Source organism: Pleurodeles waltl, chromosome 4_2, assembly GCF_031143425.1.
Source record: "Pleurodeles waltl isolate 20211129_DDA chromosome 4_2, aPleWal1.hap1.20221129, whole genome shotgun sequence".
Classification (NCBI taxonomy): Eukaryota; Metazoa; Chordata; class Amphibia; order Caudata; family Salamandridae; genus Pleurodeles; species Pleurodeles waltl.
In genome coordinates this window covers 794,838,881-794,863,064 of record NC_090443.1, presented here as the reverse complement: position 1 = coordinate 794,863,064, position 24,184 = coordinate 794,838,881, and the positions used below count along the sequence as shown (strand labels likewise).

At 43.1% G+C, this 24,184-nt stretch overlaps 1 protein-coding gene across 1 annotated transcript in view; it reads right to left on the bottom strand.

The window, feature by feature from the left end:
- The window catches only part of ANKRD13C (ankyrin repeat domain 13C), a 294,697-nt gene that overhangs the window by 213,685 nt on the left and 56,828 nt on the right, over positions 1 to 24,184 (bottom strand). Inside the window, exons 4-5 of the mRNA XM_069232446.1 lie at positions 964 to 1,049; positions 661 to 706 (exon numbers count right to left, since the gene is read on the bottom strand). Of these exons, the coding sequence (XP_069088547.1) occupies positions 661 to 706; positions 964 to 1,049 (132 nt within the window). The remainder of the gene's footprint in view (positions 1 to 660; positions 707 to 963; positions 1,050 to 24,184) is intronic.

Here is a 24,184-nt window from a genome sequence, read left to right as displayed (position 1 = left end):
GGGTATGTGGAGGGTCTGCAAGTGAATTATTTTAAGGAAACATTTAGATCACACTCTTAGACAACTGCATTTTCTCCCTTCTACAGTGAACATTATATCTCTAACAAGGCATTGCTTGAACAATTCTGACTAGTTAAGGTTCAAGCTTATAATTTCAAAATACAACCTAGAACATTGATAAATCTTTCACATTTCATTATAGACAATTATAAAAATCCCAGGCAAAGTGATCCAAACTATGGTGATTCATCCATTAACAATTTTCATTTCAGATTCTCCTCGCATGATTGGTGTTAACTCCAATGTTATGATATCCTTAGGTTATCAGTGCTCTGTATGCAACGTTTCAACTGTGATTATGACGACACTGGGTATGTAAAAGCTAATGCATCTTTGCTATGATCCTAATTTCCTCAGACTGTTGCTTTTCTTTTCAGATTATTAATCGTGGCACTTTCTCAGCCACTGAACAACTCACACGTTACAATGAACAAGCTGTAAATTGAAAAAAATACAGTTTTCACATTAGCTAAATGTTGCGACTCATTCCTGCATCTCCAGATAATTTTCCAGCCCCCCTACTCTAGCATGACAGCCCTTGATGTCATAATGTCACCATTTCATAAATTTATAAAATTATAAAACATCATTACATCTTACCCCAGCTTTGAAAATCCCAGTGAAGTTCTAGATAAAAATCTCCCAGCTGCGTAAAAGAAAAACAAGGGATCAACATGCACATTGTTGCTTTCATCAAACAAATAGACAAAATCAGTTGGTGGAAATGAAGTATCTATGCCTAGCCACATTAAGGTTCCTACATTGTATATATGTGCTTAGCTATAGGACCTTGGTGTCACTATGTGTTCTAGGTAGTCATATTTGCATTATGAACAGTTAAATGGAAGTGTTACAGTGCAGCAACCCATCATTTTGTATTGAAAAGTAAACAATGCAAAATACCTCTTTGAGGGCATTTAATAATCGTGGTCGTTTTTCTTCCACACTTTCTCTGGATTGTTGCTTCAACTTCCTTAAAAGTGCTGTAACTAAAATATTCACAGAATTAAAAATCTGGATTTCCATAGCAGGGGCTCATTGTTTCTGGTGGGTTGAATGAGGACACTTCCCATATTTGAAGTAGCAGTACTTGGTTTGTAGTATATCAACTCTGTTATCAAGGACGCCACATCTTAAATTATTATATAAAATCATGTAATAATATACTGCTATGACAGTTTAAAGTGACCTATTAAGTCTGATATTCAAATGACATTTCGGTGATAATCTTTTTCATAATATGTTATGTAAAGCAGTTTCAACATGGGTGTGAGAGCACATCAATGAAAGCATATACTACTCAACACCGCAAATAACATCCATAAGGTAATGGATACTATAAACAAGGTGCTACAGGAGTACGGCATCTGTGGCTTTTTAAACTACTTAGTAGCAACAGAGATGATTAACTATCAATTTAACAAATCCTCATTCTTTTTTGATGAAGGGCATTGAGTGAACCGCTCAATAAGAAAATCCTGTGCAAAGATGATCATCATGTGGATTCTCCCAGTTTACCAGACCTCTGCTCCAACAATGGTGCACTAGGTGCACTCAACCTAGCCGATGACCTACAAAGGGAACTAGCTGTAGCCCTGTACATGGTTACATGGGCAAAGGCACACCTACTTCAGTCATTCAGGAATTTGACTGGTGGCCACAAATAGACTGCAATTTTAGATTTGGTACTCTCTTGTGTGCCTGAGGAAAGATTTATTTTAACATGTCTAAGGGCCAGATGTAGGAAGGCATTAGCGCCTCGCAAACAGCAAAAAACGCCGTTTGCGAGGCGCTAATGCCCTCACGCGATGCTGAAAAACATATTGCGAGTCGGTACCGACTCGCAAAATGTGTTTCAGACTCGCAAATAGGAAGGGGCGTTCCCTAACTATTTGCGAGTCGCACCGCGATGTAGGGTTGATTTGTGACCGCGAAAGCGGTCGCAAATCAACCCGCAGTTAACATCCACTTGCAGTGGATGGTAACTCATTCGCAAAAGGGAAGGGGTCCCGAGGGGACCCCTTCCCCTTTGTGAATGCTCCCAATAATATTTTTTCAGAGCAGGCAGTGGTCCTAAGGACCACTGCCTACTCTGAAAAAGACCCGAAACAAAAAGGTTTCGGTATTTTTTTCTATTTGCAGATCGTTTTCCTTTAAGGAAAACGGGCTGCAAAGAGAAAAAAAAAAACTGCTTTATTTAAAAGCAGTCACGGACATGGTGGTCTGCTGTCTCCAGCAGGCCACCATCCCCGTGAGTGCCTAGACTCGCTATGGGGTCGCAAACTGCGACCCACCTCATAAATATTTATGAGGTGGGTCTTTGCGACCCCATAGCGAGTCGCAGAAGGTGTCTGAGACACCTCTCTGCATTCCAATTTACGAGTTGCAAATTGCGAGTCGGAAGGACTCGCAATTTGCAACTCGCAAATTGGTTTCTACCTACATCTGGCCCTAAGTCCCTTACGAAATGATGAGTGCAGTGTAAGTGCCCTGATCTGCTTATTGGATATCCTGTTGCACAGCACTAAAGCTTTACTTATTTTCATCTAATACATACTAATTCCCTGCCTTACACTACATCTGCCTTACACTACATCACCATGCAGTAAGAATCCTGCCAATTCCATAGTAAGCATCTTTTTGACCCTTGTCCACCATGTCTCACCCTTATCTGGGCCCAGCAAAAGCTTCCTCAGAACAGCTACTTGTCTACTCCTAAGATTAAATGCACACATCACCCACTTACCCTGTTCACGAGACAGCAACAACTACACACGTCGAGAGGCAAAGTTTCCAAAACCTAGTACAGATTCTCTACTTCTCTCATCACCCTTATTGTCGGAGTCTTCTGATGTCCCTTCTGAGTAAACCATTACACAAACATGGATGCCCAGCAAACATTTTCATCCCATTAGCCCACTCGGATCTCTCTACCCATTAGCTGATATCAGTTGATATATGCTCCACGGGAAGACTATCATACACAAAGTTGAGTGGAGGCAGGCTCTCATTTATTTCTCTCTTTTTACATGCGGAGTCAAATACTTTCTTAACCATGACAATCATCATGCATTGACCTCTCTAGTTGTGGAGCCATACAGGATAAAGCATTATCAACCTTGTCCCCATGCCCTAAAATGTTAAAGTGCAGAGAAGTTCATTAGGTTAATGTTACCAAACTCCTTTGAGATGTTCAATGCATACTATTGCTTCAAGGTTCAAAAGCATTCAGGTACCTTTTCCACACAACAAACGGCAAAGCAACCATGTAGGTTCTGAGCAAGGCATCTCACATAGATCTTACAGTATCCCTTGCCAAAGTACTTCACAGCTCCACTCAATACGGAGTAAGAATTTAGGGAACTGACAAATAATGGTACAAACGAAGAAAATATAGATATGTTTGCATGGGTCTTTTAACATCTAAAACTTGTGAAACAGATGTAGGCTGAAGAGTATGAACCACAGTCTCTGAAGACAGGTCTATGAGCTGTTAGGAACCAGTTATACCCCTAAAGTTCAGGTCAGGAGGCCAGCAGATAAGCCCTTTGAGTCAACCTTGGGGTCCTGGGTTCAAGATGGCTTGCAGGTTCAGTTCTTCCTCTTCAGACAGGAGGGCAGCAGGTCAGCACAGTAAGTCCCAAAGGAATTACTATATTGTCAGAGTAGCAGTCCTTGCAGCAGCACAGTAGTCCTTCTTCCTGGCAAAGTATCTACAGGTCCAGAAGTGTAATGAAGTGGTGTAATCTGAGGTTCTTCCTTTAAACACTGGTGCCTGGGTTCTGGAAGGTGGGAGTAGCTTCTAGACAGTGTTTTAAAGTGGCTGGAACTACCTGCCTCCCGTGCCTGGCTCCAAGCACGCTGAAGTGACAATGTAGGGTTGTTAAGCCTTTGGGTGGAGAAAACACACAGCCGAATCTGGTGTACATGTGGCTGGGTCCACCTCATCCCTCAGATTCTGCCAGTGATGGGACATTCAGTCATACCTAAGCACCTTACTGCCAACTATAACTAGTCATGTGTCCAGAGACAGGCTGCAGGCACCAAATGACTAAGAGAAAGAAAAATTCTAACTTTCTAAAAGTGGCATTTTCAGAATTGTAAATTAAAATCCAACTTCAACATAAGTTAGGATTTTAAATCATGATTCCATAGACATCAAACATGAATTTATTATCTCTTCCCATTTGGAAATTACACTTAAAATGTGTAATAATTTGTAATAAGGCAACTCCAATGTTATCCTATGGAAGAGATAGGCCTTGTAGTGGAGAAAAACACTTAAAAGTGCATGTTCTACATTTTAAATACACTGCACCCTGCCTTCTGTGTTGTTCAGGGCGTACCCTAGGGATGACATATGTATAAAAAGAGAAGGTTTGGGCCTGGCAACAGGTTTACTTTGCCAGGTTGAAATGGCAGTTTAAAACTGCACACACAGGTTCTGCATTGGCAGGCCTGAGATGTTTACAGTTCAATAGATACTAAACATGACATTTCTACCCCATCACATTTAGACATTTCTGCTTACTAAATGTAGTAAGGGAACCCCCAGTGTTATCCTACAAGGGGTAGGTCTCACAGCAGTGAAAAACTAATGTTATAGTTTTCACTACTAGGACATACAAAATTTAAAGGGTACATATTCTTCCTTTTAATTACACAGCACTCTGCCCTACGGCAACCTAGGGCCTACCTTAGCTGTGACATACGTAATAAATGAGGAAGGATAAGTTACTTACCTGTAAATCCTAGTTCTCTTCCAGGGGTATCCTCATCAAAGTCATAAACATTGAATATTCCCGCCCTCGTGCAGTGACCCCGGAGCATACATAAAATACACACATGTATAAGTATGAAAATATACACAAAAAATATATAGCATTTTTAGTAGACAATTTTCATACCAAACCCATATATACCTGTGTACAACAGCAATGCAGACTATAATGATAAACAGGATAAAATGCTTTATTTCTTTGGAGTTTTCTTATTTATTTTTTTTAAAAACTCCCTTTCAAATTTACAAGAAGAAAAGACTTTCCAATGCCCCATAGCTGGGCCCAGGGAAAGAAGCAGTAGCAACACCAGTGAAAAAAAGAGAAAAAACGACATTTTAAACAATGGAGCATTATTAGCCAATAGGCTGCATGCAGGTTAACACAGCAGAAACACAAAATTTGGCACTGTGCCTTTAAGACCCACAGCACCTCCAGTATCCCACCATGCCTCAGGGGTGAAGGAGAGGTGACAGTTGGTTCACAGTTAGGTCAGTACTTTTTTACGGTGACAACGTATCCGACAGATTAGAGAGATAGTCTGTCCTGCACTTCTAGGAGACTTGCGTCCGGGGAGGAGGATGGGTTGTTTATGACTTTGATGAGGATACCCCTGGAAGAGAACTAGGATTTGCAGGTAAGTAACTTATCCTTCTCTTCCAGGGGATCCTCATCAATAGTCATAAACATTGAATAGATTAGCAAACCCATCCCTTATCTCTGCGGACTGTCTAATGGAAGTGCATGAAGAGATATACACTATGCAAACAAATTTCTCAGAGACGCTTGCCCAACTTGAGCGTCTGCTCTGGCATCTGAGTCCAAACACTAATGCCTAGTAAATGTATGTACAGACTTCCATGTAGCAGCCTTACAAATTTCAGAGATTGGAACATTATTAAGGATGGCAGCAGTAGCCGCTTTTTCTCTTGTCGAATGAGCTTTAGGCCTAGCCAATAACTGTTTGTTAGCCAACTGATATGCAGTGACAATACATGAAACTATCCATCTAGATATGGTTCGTTTAGAGGCTGCATCGCCTGTTCTCATATGACCGTAATTTACAAATAGGTGGTGAGATCGTCTAATCAATTTTGTCTTATCCAAGTAAAATTTTAGTACTCTCTTCAAATCCAGAGAGTGCAAAGCTTTCTCCGCCGGAGTATCCGGATTGGGGAAAAAAAGTTGGTAGTGAAATAGTCTGATTAATGTGAAAATCCGACACCACCTTCGGTAAGAATGATGGATGAGTTCGTAGAACCACTATTTTCACGGAAAACTGTGTACAGTTCCTTGGAGTACAAAGCCTGAATTTCACTGACCCTCCTCGCCGAAGTAATGGCTACGAGAAAAGCGGTCTTCCACGTAAGGTGTTGTAAAGAAGCTTTGTGGATAGGTTCGAAAGGAGGGCCCATGAGTCTAAATAATACTATGTTTAGTTCCCATGGAGGCGAGGGTTTTCGAATGGGTGGAAAAACCTTCATCAAACCTTCTAAGAAATCCTTGACTACTGGTCTTGTAAAAAAGGATTCCTGAGAAGGTGACTTACGATAGGCAGTTATGGCAGATAAATGTACCTTAATAGATGACACTTGTAGACCCGATTTCGCCAGATGGAGCAGGTAAGACAATATGACCTCCTCCTGAGCCAGAATAGGATTCTGACCCTGCTGACGACACCATATGTAGAATCTCTTCCACTTGAACGCATAAAAGCGCCTCGTGGAAGGCCGTCTAGACTCCTTTAAGATGTTCATGCATTCCTGCGAGAGCCCTAGATGCCCATACTGCAGGAATTCAGGAGCCATGCCGTCAAGCTCAGAGAGGGAAGGTTGGGGTGAAGTATCCTGCCTCCCAGCCTGCAAAGGAGATCCGGTCTGCACGGCAGCCTCTTGTGCTGTTGTTCTGATAGGTTGAGGAGATCCGTGTACCAGAACTGACTATGCCATTGCAAAGCTATGAGAATCATTATGGGGCAGGATCTGAAAAGTTTATTTATCACAGCTGGTATGACGGGGAATCGGTGGAAAGGCGTAGAGAAATATCCCTGACCAGTTGATCAACAGGGCATTCCCTCGAGACCCCGGACGGTAGAACCTGGACGCAAAGTCTGGGCATTTCTTGTTTACCTCGTCTGCGAAGAGATTAACTGAGGCCGACCCCATTGCATGAAGATGTCTTCAATGACCTCATTGTGAAGAACCCAATCGTGGGCGTCCTTCAAGGGTTCTGCTTAGGAAGTCTGCCTCCACGCTTTGCTGCCCTGGGAGGTGAATTGCGGTCAGAGACATTCCCCTCGCTAAGAGCCAATTCCAAATGGCCTGAGATTACCGAGACAGGGGAAGGGATCTCGTCTCTCCTTGCTTGTTTAGATAATACATTGTCATCGTGTTGTCAGTTTGTATGAGGAGAGATTTTCCCTGAATTGATGGAGCAAATGACTTGAGAGCCAGATGAACCGCTCTGAGCTCCAGCAGGTTGATATGGTACGCCCTCTCTTTGTTAGACCACAGGCCCTGAGCTTGAAGGGAACCCAGATGAGCTCCCCAGCCCTGAAGCGACGGATCCATTACCAGAGTGTCGGACGGGATTGGCTGATGAAAAGGAACTCCCACTGACAGGTGATGTCTGTGCATCCACCATCGTAATGATTGTCGCGCTCCTACTGGAAGAAGCATTCTGTCCTCCCAGTGGCCTGTGTGTTGATTCCAGTTTTCCTCCATAGCCTCTTGAAGAGGCCTCATATGTAATCTGGCGTTCGGGACAATGAAAATGCAAGAGGCCATGGAGCCCAACAGAGATGTCACCTGACAGGCCGTAGGCGCTGGGGAACCCAGAAGGTCTTGACACTTCCTCCTTATTGATAACAGTCGCTCCTCCGAAGGATACACTCTTTCGAGCTCTGTATTCAGTATTGCTCCCAGGTAGTGGAGGGTTTGTGTTGGGATGAGGGTGGACTTTTGGAAGTTGACTTGTAGACCTAGAGATCGGAAAACACTGAGCACAATGTCCAGATGGTTTTTCGCCTGTTCCGGAGAGGAGGCTTTCAGTAGCCAGTCGTCTAGGTATGGATAAATGAAGATTTTCTGCTTCCTTAAATGCGCCGCTACTGTTGCTACACATTTGGAGAATGTGCAAGGGGCAGATTTTAGGTCGAACGGGAGCACCTTGAACTGATAGTGTTGGGAGGCTATCACAAATCGTAGGAATTTCCGATGTTTGGGAATGATCGGGATATGAAAATACGCATCTTGCAGATCTATGGAGCACATCCAGTCTCCTCGATGCAGTTGAGGGAAAATCTGGTGGAGAGCCAGCATCCTGAACTTTTGTTTCTTTATCTATTTGTTCAGCAGCCTCAAGTCTAGAATCGGTCTGAAAACTCCTTCCCGACCCTTCTTTACTACTAGAAAATAGCAGGAGTACACCCCCTTTCCTCTTTGTGCGACTGGAACCTTTTCTATTGCTTTTTTCTGTAACAGGGCACGAACCTCTTTGAGTAATAAGCTCATGTGAGCAGGACTGGATTTGGTAGGTGGCAAGTGAGGAGGAGGTTTGCGGAAAAGAAGAGAATATACACTCTCTACAATGTTCAGCACCCATTTGTCTTTTGTTATGCCATGCCACTTGTGAATGAACGCTGTGATACTTCCCCCAACCGGAGTGGTGTACGGTTTCAAGGGAAGCGAATCCTCATTGTTTTGCGGGGGCTTTTGAGGTCTGCTCGAACCTCGATCTCTTGTGGCCTTACGAGACCTTGTTTCTGTTGTGGTCTCTGAGACCAATGAGGGGTTTGAACCCTCTGTTGGAACGGGTGCCTATCATAAGGCCTGTACCTTCGCCTGAAGTCTTTCCTCCTCTCGAGGCCCACTGCCCTCATGGTGTCAATCTCCGCCTTCATATGCGCCATCTCCTCATCCGTGTGGGTCCCAAATAGCGAGTTTCCGTTAAACGGAATATTCAAGATACGCTGCTGCGCTTCCTGTTTTAATCCTGTGAGTCTTAGCCAGGAAGATCTTCTCGCACAGACCCCATGCGCGTAACCATGTGCTGCAAAGTCTGCACCATCTGCTGCCGCACTGATGATCTGATTGGACACCAGACTTCCCTCCTGAAGGAAGGATCTCCTGAAAATCCTGTCTGTCCTCTCTAGGCAGCTTTTCTGCAAACCTGCTCAGTGAGTCCCAGAGTGTGCGATCGTATCTACCTAGGAGTGCGGAGGCGCTGGAGACCATCATTGACGCCGCCATGCCACACATCTTCTTCCCCAGAGAGTCCAGGTGTCTACTCTTCTTGTCCGGTGGAACCGTAGAGGATGACGCCACTGAATGGGTTTACGGTCTGCGGCCAATATGACTGAGTCTGGTGGTGGATCAGCCCTGAGAAACAAAGGATCTTGATCAGGTGCCTTGTATTTCTTTAAGATCCTAGCGGGAGCAGAACGGAGGTTTGCTGGTGTTAAAAAAGTCTCCATGGTTGGTTGTAGAAGACCAGGCACCAGCAGTAACAATTTCTTTGAAACCGCCCTGTGTTGCAAGGTTTCAAAGATTACCGACGAGGAGGTTGAAGGCTCTGGGCCCTCAATATTCAGCTTTTGTGCCCCCCTGAGAAGCACCTCGTTGAAAGTTGTGATGTCGTCCACCGGGGAAACTCTAGCTGGTGGAGAATCCGTTAGAGTCGGGGAGTACCCTCTTACTGAAGACCCCGACGATGTGGACCAAGAAGGAGACCTTCTGTGACGGCGAGATCTTTATCTTGATCTTCGCTGGGAGCATGACCTGCTCCAAGATCTTGTTGTAGTGCGCAGAGGTCTAGTGGCAGACGGCGATCTGTGACGATGCAATGGTGGAAGCGATGACGGGGAACAGACAGGCACCTTCCTACCAGCTGACGTCGATCTAGCCTGTCTCTCCTGAGAATGGCTTGTTGGCTGCCTGGGAAGTGAAGAGGACGATGTCCTTTGCCTCTCATTAGGACCATGAAGCCTGATTTTCTCTCGGTCCTTCAGAGTCCATTTTGACATGTTCTTGCAGTGTCTGCAAGTGTCAGGGCAGTGGCTCTGAGGTAAACACACTATACAGAGAGTGTGGATCAGACTGGGCCTTCTTCTTCCCACAGGAAGGGCACTTCACAAAAAGAGAAGGCATTTTCCAGTCAGGAAAAAAATCACTTGACTCAGACAAAGGTGTAAAACGTTGAGTAAAGGTAGAAAAAATGCTGTTTTTAAATATTTTTCTGTGAAAAACTCTGAAAAATGGAGAGCTCATTGCTCCAGGATCCTCTCAGAAGAAGCCGGAAAAAAGAACTGACCTAACGGTAAACCAACTGTCACCTCTCCTTCACCCCTGAGGCATGGTGGGATACTGGAGGTGCTCAGGGTCTTAAAGGCACGGTGCCAAATTTTGTGATTCTGCTGTGTTAACCTGCATGCAGCCTGCTGGCTAATAATGCTCCATTGTTTTCAATGTAGTTTTTTCTCTTTTTTCACTGGTGTTGCTACTGCTTCTTTCCCTGGGCCCAGCTATGGGGCTTTGGAAAGTATTTTCTTCTTGTAAATTTACAAGGGAGTGTTTTAAAAAAAAAAGAAAAAAAAAAATAACTCCATAGAAATAAAGCATTTTATCCAGTTTATCATTATGGTCTGCATTGCTGTTGCACACAGGTATATATGGGTTTGGTATGAAAATTGTCTACTAAAAATGCTACATATTTTTCATGTATATTTTCATACTTATACATGTGTGTATTTTATGTTTGCTCCACGGTCCCCACACGAGGGCAGGAATATTCAATGTTTATGACTTTGATGAGGATTCCCCTGGAAGAGAATTTAAAGGTTTCGCAAAGGGTTTTGAATGCCAAGTCAACATGGCAGTGTGACACGTCATTCAGGCTGCACTGGGAGGCCTGGGACATGTTAAAAGGGCTACTTAAGTGGGTGGCAGAATCAATGCTGAAGGCTCACTAGTAGCATTTAAATTACATGCCCTGGGCACATGAAGCACCACTTTACTAGAGACTTCCAGGTAAATTAAATATGTCAGAGTTGGGTATAAGCCATTCCAACATGTTTTAAGGAGAGAGCACAATGATATTAGCACTGGCCAGCAGTGCTTAAGTGCACAGGGCTTAGCTACAGAGATGCACATAGGTTTCAAATCATTATATTCATACCTACAATATACACGAGACAGGGGCCACAACACCAATAAAAAGGAAATACCTTCAAACACTACTACCATTTCAACTGTTGATCAATGTGTTCCTTGTGCACATTTTGGTGAGTAAGTTACCACTTTAAAACAAGGGATAGGCAGAATTAAAACTTAATTCACATGGGCAAGCGAGGTCAAGAAATATCGCCTTTGTGAAGGTGAGTCATGGTTTCACGACTATACAGGAGTGGAGTCCAGTGCAACTTGAACAGTATTCCTAATTGCCTAATGTCCTAACCAGCTGCTACTTTAGTGTGTGGGGTACTGGATGCTCTACTGATGTTTTTGGTACAGCTACTCAGGGCTGAACTGCGCTTGGGGGACTATGGCATATTGCAGGACTGTGAAACACCCCTCTTGGGTTACTTAAAGCACTGTGTTGAAACACAATTTACATCAAAGTAGACAACATTGTTGTGGCATGAGCACAAATTACTCTCACCATGACCCTAATTTAAATAGGAACAGGGTACATGTTAACCTTCCTTGATAAATTCAGCAATTTGGAAATCACTTCACAATTGACAGCTCAAATACACATGCATCTGGATGATGAAGCTATCAGGATTTCTTCAACAAACGCAGACCCATCACCACTAAGCGGGCTATACAATGCACTTGGTGTTCTTTCTGTAACGTGAAGCAGAGTAGCTAGAATCAACACACTTGCCAAAGTCAGACCACATCTCGATAACCCACGTAAAATGTGTTGAGCAGGTTAATGCCCAGGTGAGGGACCAAGACCACCAGATCACAACCAAGTGCAGAAATATCAACAACGCCTGAAACACCCTTCAATATGCTCCTTTAGGACCACTGATAAATATTTGACAAAGCTGCAAAGCAATATTTCACCCTGGATGCACTATAACTCGCACCCCTGCCAAACACAGTTTTATTCTCAATAATTTTACTGCAAATGTTACACTGATATTATCAATGAAGTTATCAAAGATGTCAAGAGCGATGTAATATGTGGGGTAATTAGCACTGCATGGCAAAGGCAAGAGTTATAGTAACCTTAGGGCATGAGTTAAAGTTACTTGAAATAACTATAACTGGTGAATTTCTAAGGTTTTGTAAAAGTAAATTCAGAACCTAACTATAACGTCCCTGTAACCTTTGGCTTTATATATATATATATATATATATATATATATATATGGAAAATGTCACTTACCCAGTTTACATCTGTCAAGTTATCAAAGATGTCAAGAGCGATGTAATATGTGGGGTAATTAGCACTGCATGGCAAAGGCAAGAGTTATAGTAGCCTTAGGGCATGAGTTAAAGTTACTTGAAATAACTATAACTGGTGAATTTCTAAGGTTTTGTAAAAGTAAATTCAGAACCTAACTATAACGTCCCTGTAACCTTTGGTTTTATATATATATATATATATATATATTCACTATAGCAATGCTCACAGCTGGGCTCCTGGAGGCCCGAGAGAGGTGGTGCGTAGAGAACCGGCAGAGCACTCCGGTTAAAAATAGAAACAATGAAGAAGCTTCCAAGGAAGAACGCACACTCGGGAAATCCCAGAACTCAAATAGAGTAATTTATTTCACACACTACGCGTTTCGGCTGTCTAGCAGCCTTGATCACGTGTAACATACCACCAGTGTACATTTAGTTAAATACCCCTTGAATCAAGGCTGCTAGACAGCCGAAACGCGTAGTGTGTGAAATAAATTACTCTATTTGAGTTCTGGGATTTCCCGAGTGTGCGTTCTTCCTTGGAAGCTTCTTCATTGTTTATATATATATATATATATATATATATATATGGAAAATGTCACTTACCCAGTTTACATCTGTTCGTGGCATGTGGTGTTGCAGATTCACATGATGTGCATATCTCGCCATCTAGTGTTGGGCTCGGAGCGTTTCAAGTTGTTTTTCTTCGAAGAAGTCTTTAAGAGTCATGGGATCGAGTGACTCCTCCTTTCAGTGATGAAATAGTAAATAAGATGTCCATGCAAATATATATACATATGTACAAATAAGTACTACAACGACTACAGGCTCCCTGGGAGGAGGCAGGGCGCATGTGAATCTGCAGCACTACATGCCACGAACAGATGTACACTGGTTAAGTGACATTTTCCGTTCGATGGCATGTGTAGCTGCAGATACACATGTTGTGCATAAACTAAAAAGCAGTTCTCCTCCCAAATATGCGGTGGTTAGCCCGTAGGAGTTGAAGTAGTTTGAAATAGTGTTTTAAGCACTGTTTGTCCAACATTGGCTTGTTGTCTAGATAACATTTCCACACAGTAATGCTTCGTGAATGTATGTGGTGTGGACCATGTGGCTGCTCTGCATATATCTACAATCTGTATATTTCCTACGAATGCCATGGAGGCACCCTTTTTCCTAGTGGAGTGTTGTTAGAAAGCAACAAAAAGTTGTTTCGTTTTCCCCTAAAGTCCTTTGTTCTGTCTACATAATACGTTAGAGCTCTTTTAAGATCAAGAGTATGTAGAGCTCTTTAAGCAGTAGTGTCTGGCTGTGGAAAGAAGACTGGCAATTCCACTGACTGATTAATGTGAAATGGTGAAACCACTTTAGGCAAAAAAAATGGATTTGTCGTAAGTACTACTTTGTGTTTGTGTACTTGGATGAAGGGTCCTTCTAGAATAAATGCCTAAATTTCACTTCCTCTTCTCAAGGAAGTAATTGCTACTACGAAAGAAACATTCCATGTTAGAAATTGAATAGTACAAGAGTGCAAGGGTTTGAATGGGGAACCCATAAGTCTTGTGGCTACAATATTAAGATTCCATGCTGGAACTAGTGGAGTTTTGGGTGGAATAATGCGTTTGAGTCCTTCCATAAATGCTTTTATGACAGGGACTCTAAACCGAGAGGTATGCTGTATGTTTTGTAGGAAGGCTGTTATGGCCGTTAGATGAATCTTAATAGAGGAAAAGGCAAGATTTACTTTTTGTAAATAAAGCAAATAACACACAATGGGGGTCATTCTAAGTCTGGCGGGCGGCCAGACCGCTGAGGGTATTTTGGGTTTTGCACTGGGCTGGCGGGCGACCGCCAAAAGGCCGCCCGCCAGCCCAGTGCAAAACAGCCTTCCCACTAGGACGCCGGCTCAGAATTGAGCCGGCGGAGTGGGAAGGTGCGACGGGTGCAGTGGCACCCGTCGCGTATTTCAGTGTCTGCAAAGCAGACACTGAAATACAAAGTGGGGCCCTCTTACGGGGGCCCCTGCAGTGCCCATGCCATTGGCATGGGCACTGCAGGGGCCCCACGACAACCCATACCGCCATCCTGTTCCTGGCGGGAGAACCGCCAGGAACAGGATGGCGGTATGGGCTGTCAGAATCCTCCATGGCGGCGCAGCAAGCTGCGCCGCCATGGGGGATTCCCAGGGCAGCGGAAGACCGCCGGTTTTCCGCATCTGACCGCGGCCAAAGCGCTGCGGTCAGAATGCCCTGCGGGGCACCGCCAGCCTGTTGGCGGTGCTCCCGCCGACCCTGGCCCCGGCGGTCAAGGACCGCCGGGGTCAGAATCACCCCCAATATCTTGTACTAATGCTTTAAGTGGATCTATATTTTTAGGTTGACAGTCGTATACAAACCGTTTCCATTTATTTGCATAGCATTGTGTGGTTGTTGGTTTACATGCTTGTTTTTAGAAGTTCATACATTCTCATGGAAGCTGTAGCTATCCAAATACTATGACTTCAGGAGCCAAATCGCCAAGTTGGGCACACTGGGATATAGATGCCTGATTTGATATCTGTTCTGAGTGAACAGGTCTCGTCTGTTTGGAAGCTTGTGATGTGTTACTACTGAGATCTAGGGGTGTTGTGTACCAGTGTTGGCGTGCCCACATGGGAGCTATGAGTATCATGGTGAGAGAAGTGACACACATTTTGTTGACCATAAACGGAATTAACAGGAGAGGGGGAAAAGCGTAAGCAAATATCCCTGACCAGTTGATCCACAGAGAATTGCCCTTGGACTTTGGGTGTGGGTTTCTGGATGCGAAGTTTTGGCATTTTATGTTGTCGCTTGTTGCGAAAAGGTCTATGTTTGGTGTTCCCCACATCTGAAAGTAATATTGAACTACCTGTGGGTGAATCTCCCATTCATTTATTTGTTGCTGTGTCCTGCTTAAAAGGTCTGCTAGCTGGTTGTGTATTCCTGGGATGTATTCCGCTAGCAGGTAAATGTGATTGTGAATTGCCCATTTCCATATTGTTTGAACTAGAAGAGACAATTGGGATAAGTGTGTCCCCCCTGTTTTTTTTCAGATAATACATTGTTGTCATGTTGTCTGTTCTTAATAAGACTGTTTTGTGTATGAACTGTGGTTGAAATGCTTTGATGGCTAAGAACACAGCTAATAATTCCTAGTGGTTTATGTGTTACGTTTTTTGTATTGGGTCCCATTCCCCTTGTATCGTTAGATTGCTGAGATGGGCTCCCCAACCTGTCACCGACGTATCTGTTGTGATTATGGTCTGTGGCACCGGGTCTTGAAATGGCCGCCCTTTGTTAAGTTGTTGTGATTCCACCATTGCAGAGATTTGTAAGTTTGGCAGTCTAACAAAACTAGATCCTGTAACCGACCCTGTGCCTGAGACCACTGTTGCGAGAGACACTGTTGCAGTGGTCCCATTATTAGTCTCGCATTTGGTACTATTGCTATGCATGATGCCATCACTCCCAATAGTATCATGACAAATCTTACTGCATTTGTGATATGAGGTATTGAAAAGCCTGTAACCATTGTGGATTTTGGTAGGCTAATGCTGAATGAGTATTGAGAATTGTGCCTAGATAAGGTTGAATTTGTGCTGGCTTAAGATGAGATTACTGGTAATTGACTGCGAACCCTAATGGGTAGGGTATCTTGTATATTGTGTGTGTTGGCATTTTAGAATGATGCTGGATTTTATTAACCAATCATCTAGGTACGGGAAGACATGTATGTGGTGTGTTCTGAGGTATGCCACTACTACAGCTAGACATTTTGTGGACACTCTTGGTGCTGTACTCCAAAGGGTAGTACTTTGAATTGGTAGTGGTTGTCTGATATTACGAACCTTAAATACTTGCGGTGAGATGGATGTATGGGAATGTGGAAGTAAGCATCCTTTAGATATAACACAGTCATGTAATCTTGTTTTTGTAGCAGGGGGAATGACGTCCCGTAGAGTGACCATGTGAAAATGTTCTGACAGGATATCTAGATTTAGAGATCTGAGATTGAGAATGGGTCTGAGAGTACCATCCTTCTTTGGTATAAGGAAGTATAGCGAGTATAATCCTGTGCCTTGCTGCAAGATGGAACCATTTCTATTGCCCCCTTGAGTAACAGAGATTGTACCTCTTGTTTTAGTAGAATAGTGTGTTCTGGAGAGAGTCTGTGAGAACGAGCAGAGAGGCGCTCTAGGCAATAACCATTGCGGATTATTGAGAGTACCCATTGATCTGTGGTGATGTTTTCCCAGTGAGAATGGAATTGTTGCAGTCTTCCTCCCACAGGAGACATATGGAATTGTGGAATGTTTGGGAAGTCATTCTTTAGTGGGTGTGGAAGCACCCTTTGAGGCTGCAAATTTTCCTCTGGCCCTGAAATTTTGTCCTCTGTAAGAGCCTCTAAATGACCCTCAAGTAGTACTGCTGTCCTTTGTTTTGGATGGGAGGTGGAAGCCTCTGCAGCCTGGGTTTTAAAACCTCCCCTAAATTGTGGTTTCTGAAAGGAACCCCAAAATAGTGTGGTATAAGGGGCTCCCATGGCTTTTGCTGTGCCAGAGTCTTTCCTGAGATTTTCAATGGTTGTGTCCACCTCTTCCGAAGAGTTGCTGTTTGTTAAACGGTATATTAAGGACCACCTGTTGTATTTCAGGTTTAAAACCTGAGGACCTCAGCCATGCATGTCGTCTAATTGTGATGCTGGTATTAATTCCTCTAGCTGCAGTGTCAGCTGCATCTAGAGCAGACCTAATCTGATTCTTTGTCATGGCTGACCCTCTTCCACAATTTGCTGCGCCCGCTTTTGGTGTTCTTTGGGTAGGTATTGCAAGAATTCTGGCATCTCATCCCAATGTGTCCTGTCGTATCTTGCCAACAGGGCCTGGGAATTGGCAATACGACATTGGTTGGCTGCTTGTGTTGCAACCCTTTTGCCCGCAGCACCAAATTTTCTGCTTTCTTTGTCAGGAGGTGGAGTATCCCCCGAAGACTGACTATTGGCACGCTTCCTGGCTGCACTGACCACAATAGAATCTGGTGGTAATTGTTTTGTGATGTAAATTGGATCGGTTAGTGCAGGCTTAAATTTTTAGTCAATCCCCGGTGTTAGAACCCTAGCTTTAACTGGTTCTTTAAATATTTCCTCTGCGTGCCTAAGCATACCAGGAAGCACTGGTAAACACTGGTATTGCTTATGAGTTGAGGATAGTGTATTAAAAAGAAAATCTTCTAAAGGTTCCACATGCATTTGTAACCCATGGTATGCAGCTGCCCTAGATATTACCTAAACCGTACTATCCTCTGGTGCGGATGGTTTAGTAGGGTAGAGATCTGGATCATTAGATGGTATAGGATCTGAGTCGTACATGTCTGATGGATCTACAGTGCCTCCTTGTGAATGAGTATGAGAGTGTGATGGTGACTGTGATGGGAGAGTGATAGGTTGTGGTGAAAAAGACAGCTGCAGTGTATGTGGTGGAGAAAGCTTTAGAGGTTTCGGCTTTTCCTTCCGCTCGAAAATTATTGTCGGTGGTGGAGCAGTATCAAGAGTTATCAAGAGTCTATTGAAATGCTAGCTTTCTTTTAGTCTGTGGAGGTGGAGAAGTAATAATTTTCCCAGTCTCTTTCTGGATTTGTTTTCTTCTCTCCTTGCTTTCCGTAACCTCTAAAATAGGTTGAATGTCCGATTCCTCCATTTGATGTTCAGAGGTATGTTTTGTGCCCTTAGAGGAATGTTCAGTGAATGTTTTGGCCACCTGCTTCATTCGTGCTGAAAGTCTTGTTTCCTCTTTATAGGATGATGTTTTCAGCTCCGAAGTCGAACCAAGGCATTTCGGTTCCAAAGCTGTTGGCCGAGATTTCGGCTCCGAAGCAGGGCGTACTCTTTTCAAATCCAATGATTGTGGGCGTCGGCTCGGTTCGAAGGGTGAGGTTTTAATTTTTCAGCTCGACCCCGACACTGAAACAGGCGTGATAACCTGTTGACTGAGGGTTTTGGTCTTTTTCGGGTGAAACCATGGCTTGACAGCAGTGATGCACTCCAGGCCTTGCCTGAATTTTTAAAAGTGAGTGTTGGGGCAGGTGTACTCATATTGCATCGCTGCTATTGGCTGGCTGTTGTCGTCAGAACCTGGCTCGGAGTCTGAATCTGGGATCGAAACTGCTGTCTGGGCCTGCTCGTCTTTGAGGGTATCAGTGGTGGATTCTGTGTGCTTGGACACCATCTCCAGTCTTCATGCCCTTCGATCGCGTAGTGTGTTCTTAGATCGAAAAGACCGACACGCCTCACAGCTTTCCACATGATGTTCTGGAGGCAGAGATTACAGACCAAGTGCTGGTCTGTGTAAGAAAATCTAGCGTGGCACCGAGGACAGAATGTGAATGGAGTCCGATCCATCAGGCTATGACGCAGTAGGCCCGAACAGGCCCAAGGAGGGGCGTTTCCTTGATCCTGACGGTGCTATCAGATTGAGTGCCGAAGAAACCGTTTTCGAAACAATACAGGCGGTATGAGAAAAGTGTGAGATAATATAGAGTTTCTGAATCAAAAGTCCCGGAGAGAGAGGGAACACGTCTGAACCCGACAGCAGAAAGAAAACAATTTAACAATGGAGTCGATACCCATGCGCACTATCAACGAGAGAAGTAACTCGATCCAGTGACTCGAAAAAAAGACTTCTTTGAAGACCAACAACTTGTAACACTCCAAGCAGTAGATGGCGAGATATGCACAGCATGTGTATCTGCAGCTACACGTGCCATTGAACACTCACACACACACACATATATATATATAAATATATATATAAATATAAAATTACCTACTTGTGGTCACCACTAGGTAGTTATAGTTAGGACCATGTTTCCATAGAAAAAGCTTTTTTTGACTTGCCTATATCTTTGGCACTGCTTGACGAATCTTCACAGAATTTTCCCAAAAAGTGTGAGTGATTCTTGTTGTGCATGGTAAGTTTCAGGGTGATCAGTCAAGTGGGGGCGGAAAAAAAAAGGGGGATGGGTCCCAAAAGTGTGGTTCCCATGTTAATTCCCACAGGAGCTTTAAACACGACTACAGCCCAACCTGCTGAATGGAATTTCACCAAATTTGGAAGAAAGGTAGATTTTTTTCCCCTCGGATATTGCTTTTGGTTGTTTGGTGTTAATCTCTTCAGTAGTTTTTTGAGATATTAAAGGGAAATTAAGTTTGTTTATCTAGGGATGTGGATCCTACCCGATGACTTTGCGAATAATAACTAGTTTGTGCACTGAGCTGCGGAGCTCCGATTGATTGCCAACACTTCAAACAGGAAGTGTTGGCAGCCATCTTGGGACTTGGCTTCATCAGAGTCCCTGAAAAAAGTAGAAAAATAAGACAAGGGACGAGGGTAGAGCCACCCTGGCCCCTTAGCTCTGGTGCTTGTGTCCCAGAGGGACCCTGCCCGGGCTAAAAATCACTTAAAAAAAAAAAAAGAAAAAGAAATATGCAGCAATTTCGTGAGGTTCACAATTTGCAGATTATATATATATATATATATATATATTTTAAAACAACAAAAAATGAGCGTGGGCAGCCACACTTGTTTTTAAGAAGTCATGGGCCATGGGGGTGCAGTGCTATGCAGTGTTTGCTTTGTGTATTACTCTGTTTAAGCAATGGGGAAGCTAAGTCACAGCTCATACCTCACCTCGCTTCCCAATAGGCTGCCTGCTGGGCTCCCTGGAAGACCAATGGCACATTCACTGGAATTCCTGGGACACTGGTTTCCCACCACAACTGGAGTGACTGTACTTCTAGCAAGACACTGTATATTGAATGTTCAATGGTATTCCCATTTTCATGCAGAGTATTGGGGCACCTGCACCTAAACATTCAGTAAATTACTTATACAATGACGGTTGCTCCTCAACGAATGGGCAAAAGCATTGGACACGGAGACCAACGTGGTGTCTTAATCAATGGTTAATATTGTTGCCTGTATAAACTGATCAATGCCAAGTGTGGCTCTGATCCAGAGGTGAGCCAACAAGGAGAACCAGGGAAAAGAGCATCACAGTTGTGAAGAAGACCAAAAACACAGACCAGAATGGACTTCATTCTTTAAACGCCCAAAGATGTGTCGGTTAGCTCAGCAGCAGTGGCCTTTCCTGGTGAACTTGCTCACCTGAATTATTTCTAGGACAACTTCCCCTGCACACCACACTCCTAGGTGGGTAAGCAAGGGACAGAACATGTATTGCTGGGAGCAAGATCTTAAAGGCTAGATCATTCTTGTGTCTGCCAAGTTTTATGAAGTTGAGAATTATGGGCAGTAAAATGCGCGACGGGTGCTGCTGCACCCACAGCACTGCCATATTGGCACTGGCTTGATTAAGAGCCGGTGTCAACGTTAAGGCCCTCTTCACCGCAGGGCCGGCGGGCAGAAACACTGTTTCCACCCGCCAGTCCTGTGGTGAACTTGGAATAGGTTCGGTGGTGTCCTGGCCGCACTAGCCGTCAAGTGGCGGGGTTAGTTTGGCGGGCGGCCTCTGACAACAGCCAAACTCAGAATGACCACCTCAGTCACTTTCCTTGCCCCATGACTTTTCCTATTTGTGTGCCATCCATTAAATATCTTGGCTACAGAAGGTGCTAGCACTTTCTGTGTATTGCTTATTTTAAATTATTTACTTTCCTGTTAAAGTAATTTTCTTTTTCAAAATTAAAGCACTGATTATCACTGCCATGGAACGTGATTTAATGTGTCATACTGAATCAGAGTTTCTAACCCTACTCCCTTCATCTCCTGGAGTATGCCTTGACTGTTTAACTCGGCTACCCCAAGTGAGTTAAGTGCCCAAATGGAGTGACTTAGTCCATTACTTGGAGTGCATTAGCTGTGCTACGTTAGTGGTGAAGGACTGTATCCCAACAAGACACTACACAGTAATCACTCACTGTCTCAGGACCCCACAAATAAATGCACAGAACACACAGATATACACATATGTGCAGCAAACAGGCCAGGTTTGACTATCTAATGAAGCTCAGTTTTCACATTGAGCTGTCACAACTTGATAACTATGAACTGGGGGTAAAATACATCACTCACATCTTAAAAATTGTTGAAATTAGAGGCAGGGCTCAAAGTCTTTAGATCTGGCTATTATATGTACAATGAACATAAACAGAAGCCTTTAGAGAGGCTAGAAAATCTACAGCTGGAAGGTATTACTGAACAAAATGAAATATTTGCTCTCTGGTGCACGAGACAAAAAAAGACTACAAACAAAAGAGAGTACATTTATCTGCAGAGACAGCAGAATTATTGAAAACACACCTACAGTGGATGTCTATAACACAAAGGTTAGAGAACAACAAGAAACCATGCCGAGTTCAGCCACTTAATGATAGGAGTATGCAGAACACAAAAATCTAGATGGGATTAATTACATTTTATTTCACAGAGCACTTTCTCAGGCAAAAATCACCTTCAAGTTGATAAAATATATGCTGGAGACACTTGGATGTGAGTCTGCCATTTTGAATTCCCAGCCATCCTAAACATTTCAGAGGCTCTTGCTACTGCTGGGACACCAAAGAAGAATCTGATTTTGCAGTGGACAGTCCATTATGATTCTGCATACAGCTACATTTTTTTCATGTTGTATTCTTAAGACGTGGACTGCTTTGATGAAGAAACTGCAGCAATAAGTAAGTGAGTACTGGCCCCTTTATGTACCTCCACAAACAAAACCGTCTAGAGATTTTCATTTTTGATTTGCGTTTTTGTATCATTAGAGAAGCAATTTAGCTTGGGTAGACATTGCTAATCCGGGCTGATTTTTTCTGGACAACATTTTTAAAAATGGCAGATGTGTTACAGTGATGATGTAATCTTTCAGGAGCCATGAGACCTATGTACTTCATTTTGGTGTCAAAACAAAGGTTTTGGTGGTCAAGTAATCTTACAGAGTCAGAAAATAACTCCTCAGAGCAGCCCTTCCGTCATTTTCCAAAATGGCGGCTCTATAATGATGTGTTTTAGCCATCATATTGGTAATTTATTTTAATATTGTTTTTGTTTAAGGTTTGTTTTTTATTGATTAGTAAATATGAGAGATGCACGTGGTAGCAGAGGATTTTTACTGCCTCCCACAGTGTTGCTAACTACAAAATCTGAGGACTCCTTCAACAAAGAAAAATGTGGCATGTGCCAAACTAATCCGAAAGAAAGACTAACATCAACTGTGGCCGGACAGAAGAGAATTCGAGATGCTGCAGAAATATGGCAAGACTCAGTTCACAAAAGATTGAAACCGGTTGGTGAAGAAGATCAAATATTTTATCATTTTAACAACAAGACGTACACAATGGAAAAAAGGCTAGAAAAATGTGTTAATTTTTTTTTTAAGCAGAAACCAGTGAATCATGACAAGAATCTGAGTCTTCTAAGAAAGTGACGACAACCAAACCCAATGCCCATCCACTTAGTAGATCGATGGCTACCCCTCGTCCACCTCCAACAACTGATCAGAAAGCAGAGGATCTTCAATGTGTTCTCTGTGTTTAGCCAGAACAAGGGTCAAATGGATTGATGGAGGAACAAAGTACAGAGTATGTTAGTCCCAAAGGGCAAACATGTTTTTATCTGCAGCTAGTTTCTTCCATAATTAAGTTTTCAACTAAGAAGCTGATCTAAACAGTGAGGTGTTTCTATCTGCAGAAGATTTGAATGTTCACCTGAACTGCATGCATGCATACATTCACAAATATGAATGTACAATGAGCTCCCAGCAGCAACGTAACCACCACCATTCAGTTAAGTTTGCACTCCTTAAAAAAGCAAATCAAGTTTTAAAGCCACTTGAGTGCTGGCTACAGGTTCACATTCAGTGAGATCAGAGAAATAAATGGTAAACACTGATGAAACTGTACTGATCATTAATAATGAAATTAAGATTTTTCTGGTGAGAATGTACTATGACAGAATTCATTTTTGTCAGCGTCACAAAAAGAATAGGCCACTTATGGTGTTCTCAGCTATTCTGACTCATGAAGTTCTTGCTGCTAAAATACGATCACAGGATGCAGTAAAATCAGCAGGAACAATTATAAGAACATTTTGAAAAATTTTGATTTTGGGCTTGAAGACAAATTTTGTGATGTCCCAGAGCTCCGCAAATCACGGGAGTCAACAAGAATGCCCAGTCAAGTTTTAGCATTTTTTTACATCATTGTTTAATGTCAGCAAAGCAAAACTGTTACAAACTAAAGTTCTTGAATTTGGAGCAGAAGCCGACAACCCTGATGATGGATTTGAAGAAGATATAAGCAAAGAAGTGGAAGACAATTCCATGAACTGACAGGCCTATGCTGTGCAAATGTACTGTCTTTTCCAAATCACATTTTAAGAATTACATTATGGCAAAAAGAAAACTCGAATGAATAGGATTGGTGTATCAAAAAGTTATACTGACATAGTACTGTAAAATATTGTGAATCCAAAAGCACACCAACTCCAAGTCACTTTACTAGGAAATTATTTACAATTGCTGCTCTTGATAATTTTGATTTTGAACACAGCTCTTCTTTATCTGGGACATCCAGCACACACGAAACTGCAATGGTACTTTTTCAAGACTGTAACAATGAAGTAGCTGCTGAAAAACAAGCTGTGTCAGCTCCAGGCATAAACAAACGAAGCTGCAAACTTATAACCCAACTGCCTTGCCAACGTGTGCAAAATCACTACTAGCAATCACCACGCCCCAGTCTACCAGAAAGTTTGAAAGTGGCTGAAGACCTGGATCTTCTTCTACCTGATGCTGCGGTCCGCAAAGTTGACGTAACTGAATGTATATTATTGCTTATTCGGTGCAGACTAAAGGATGAAGAAAAGCCAGTTCCTCCATGGGCTGAAATTCATGC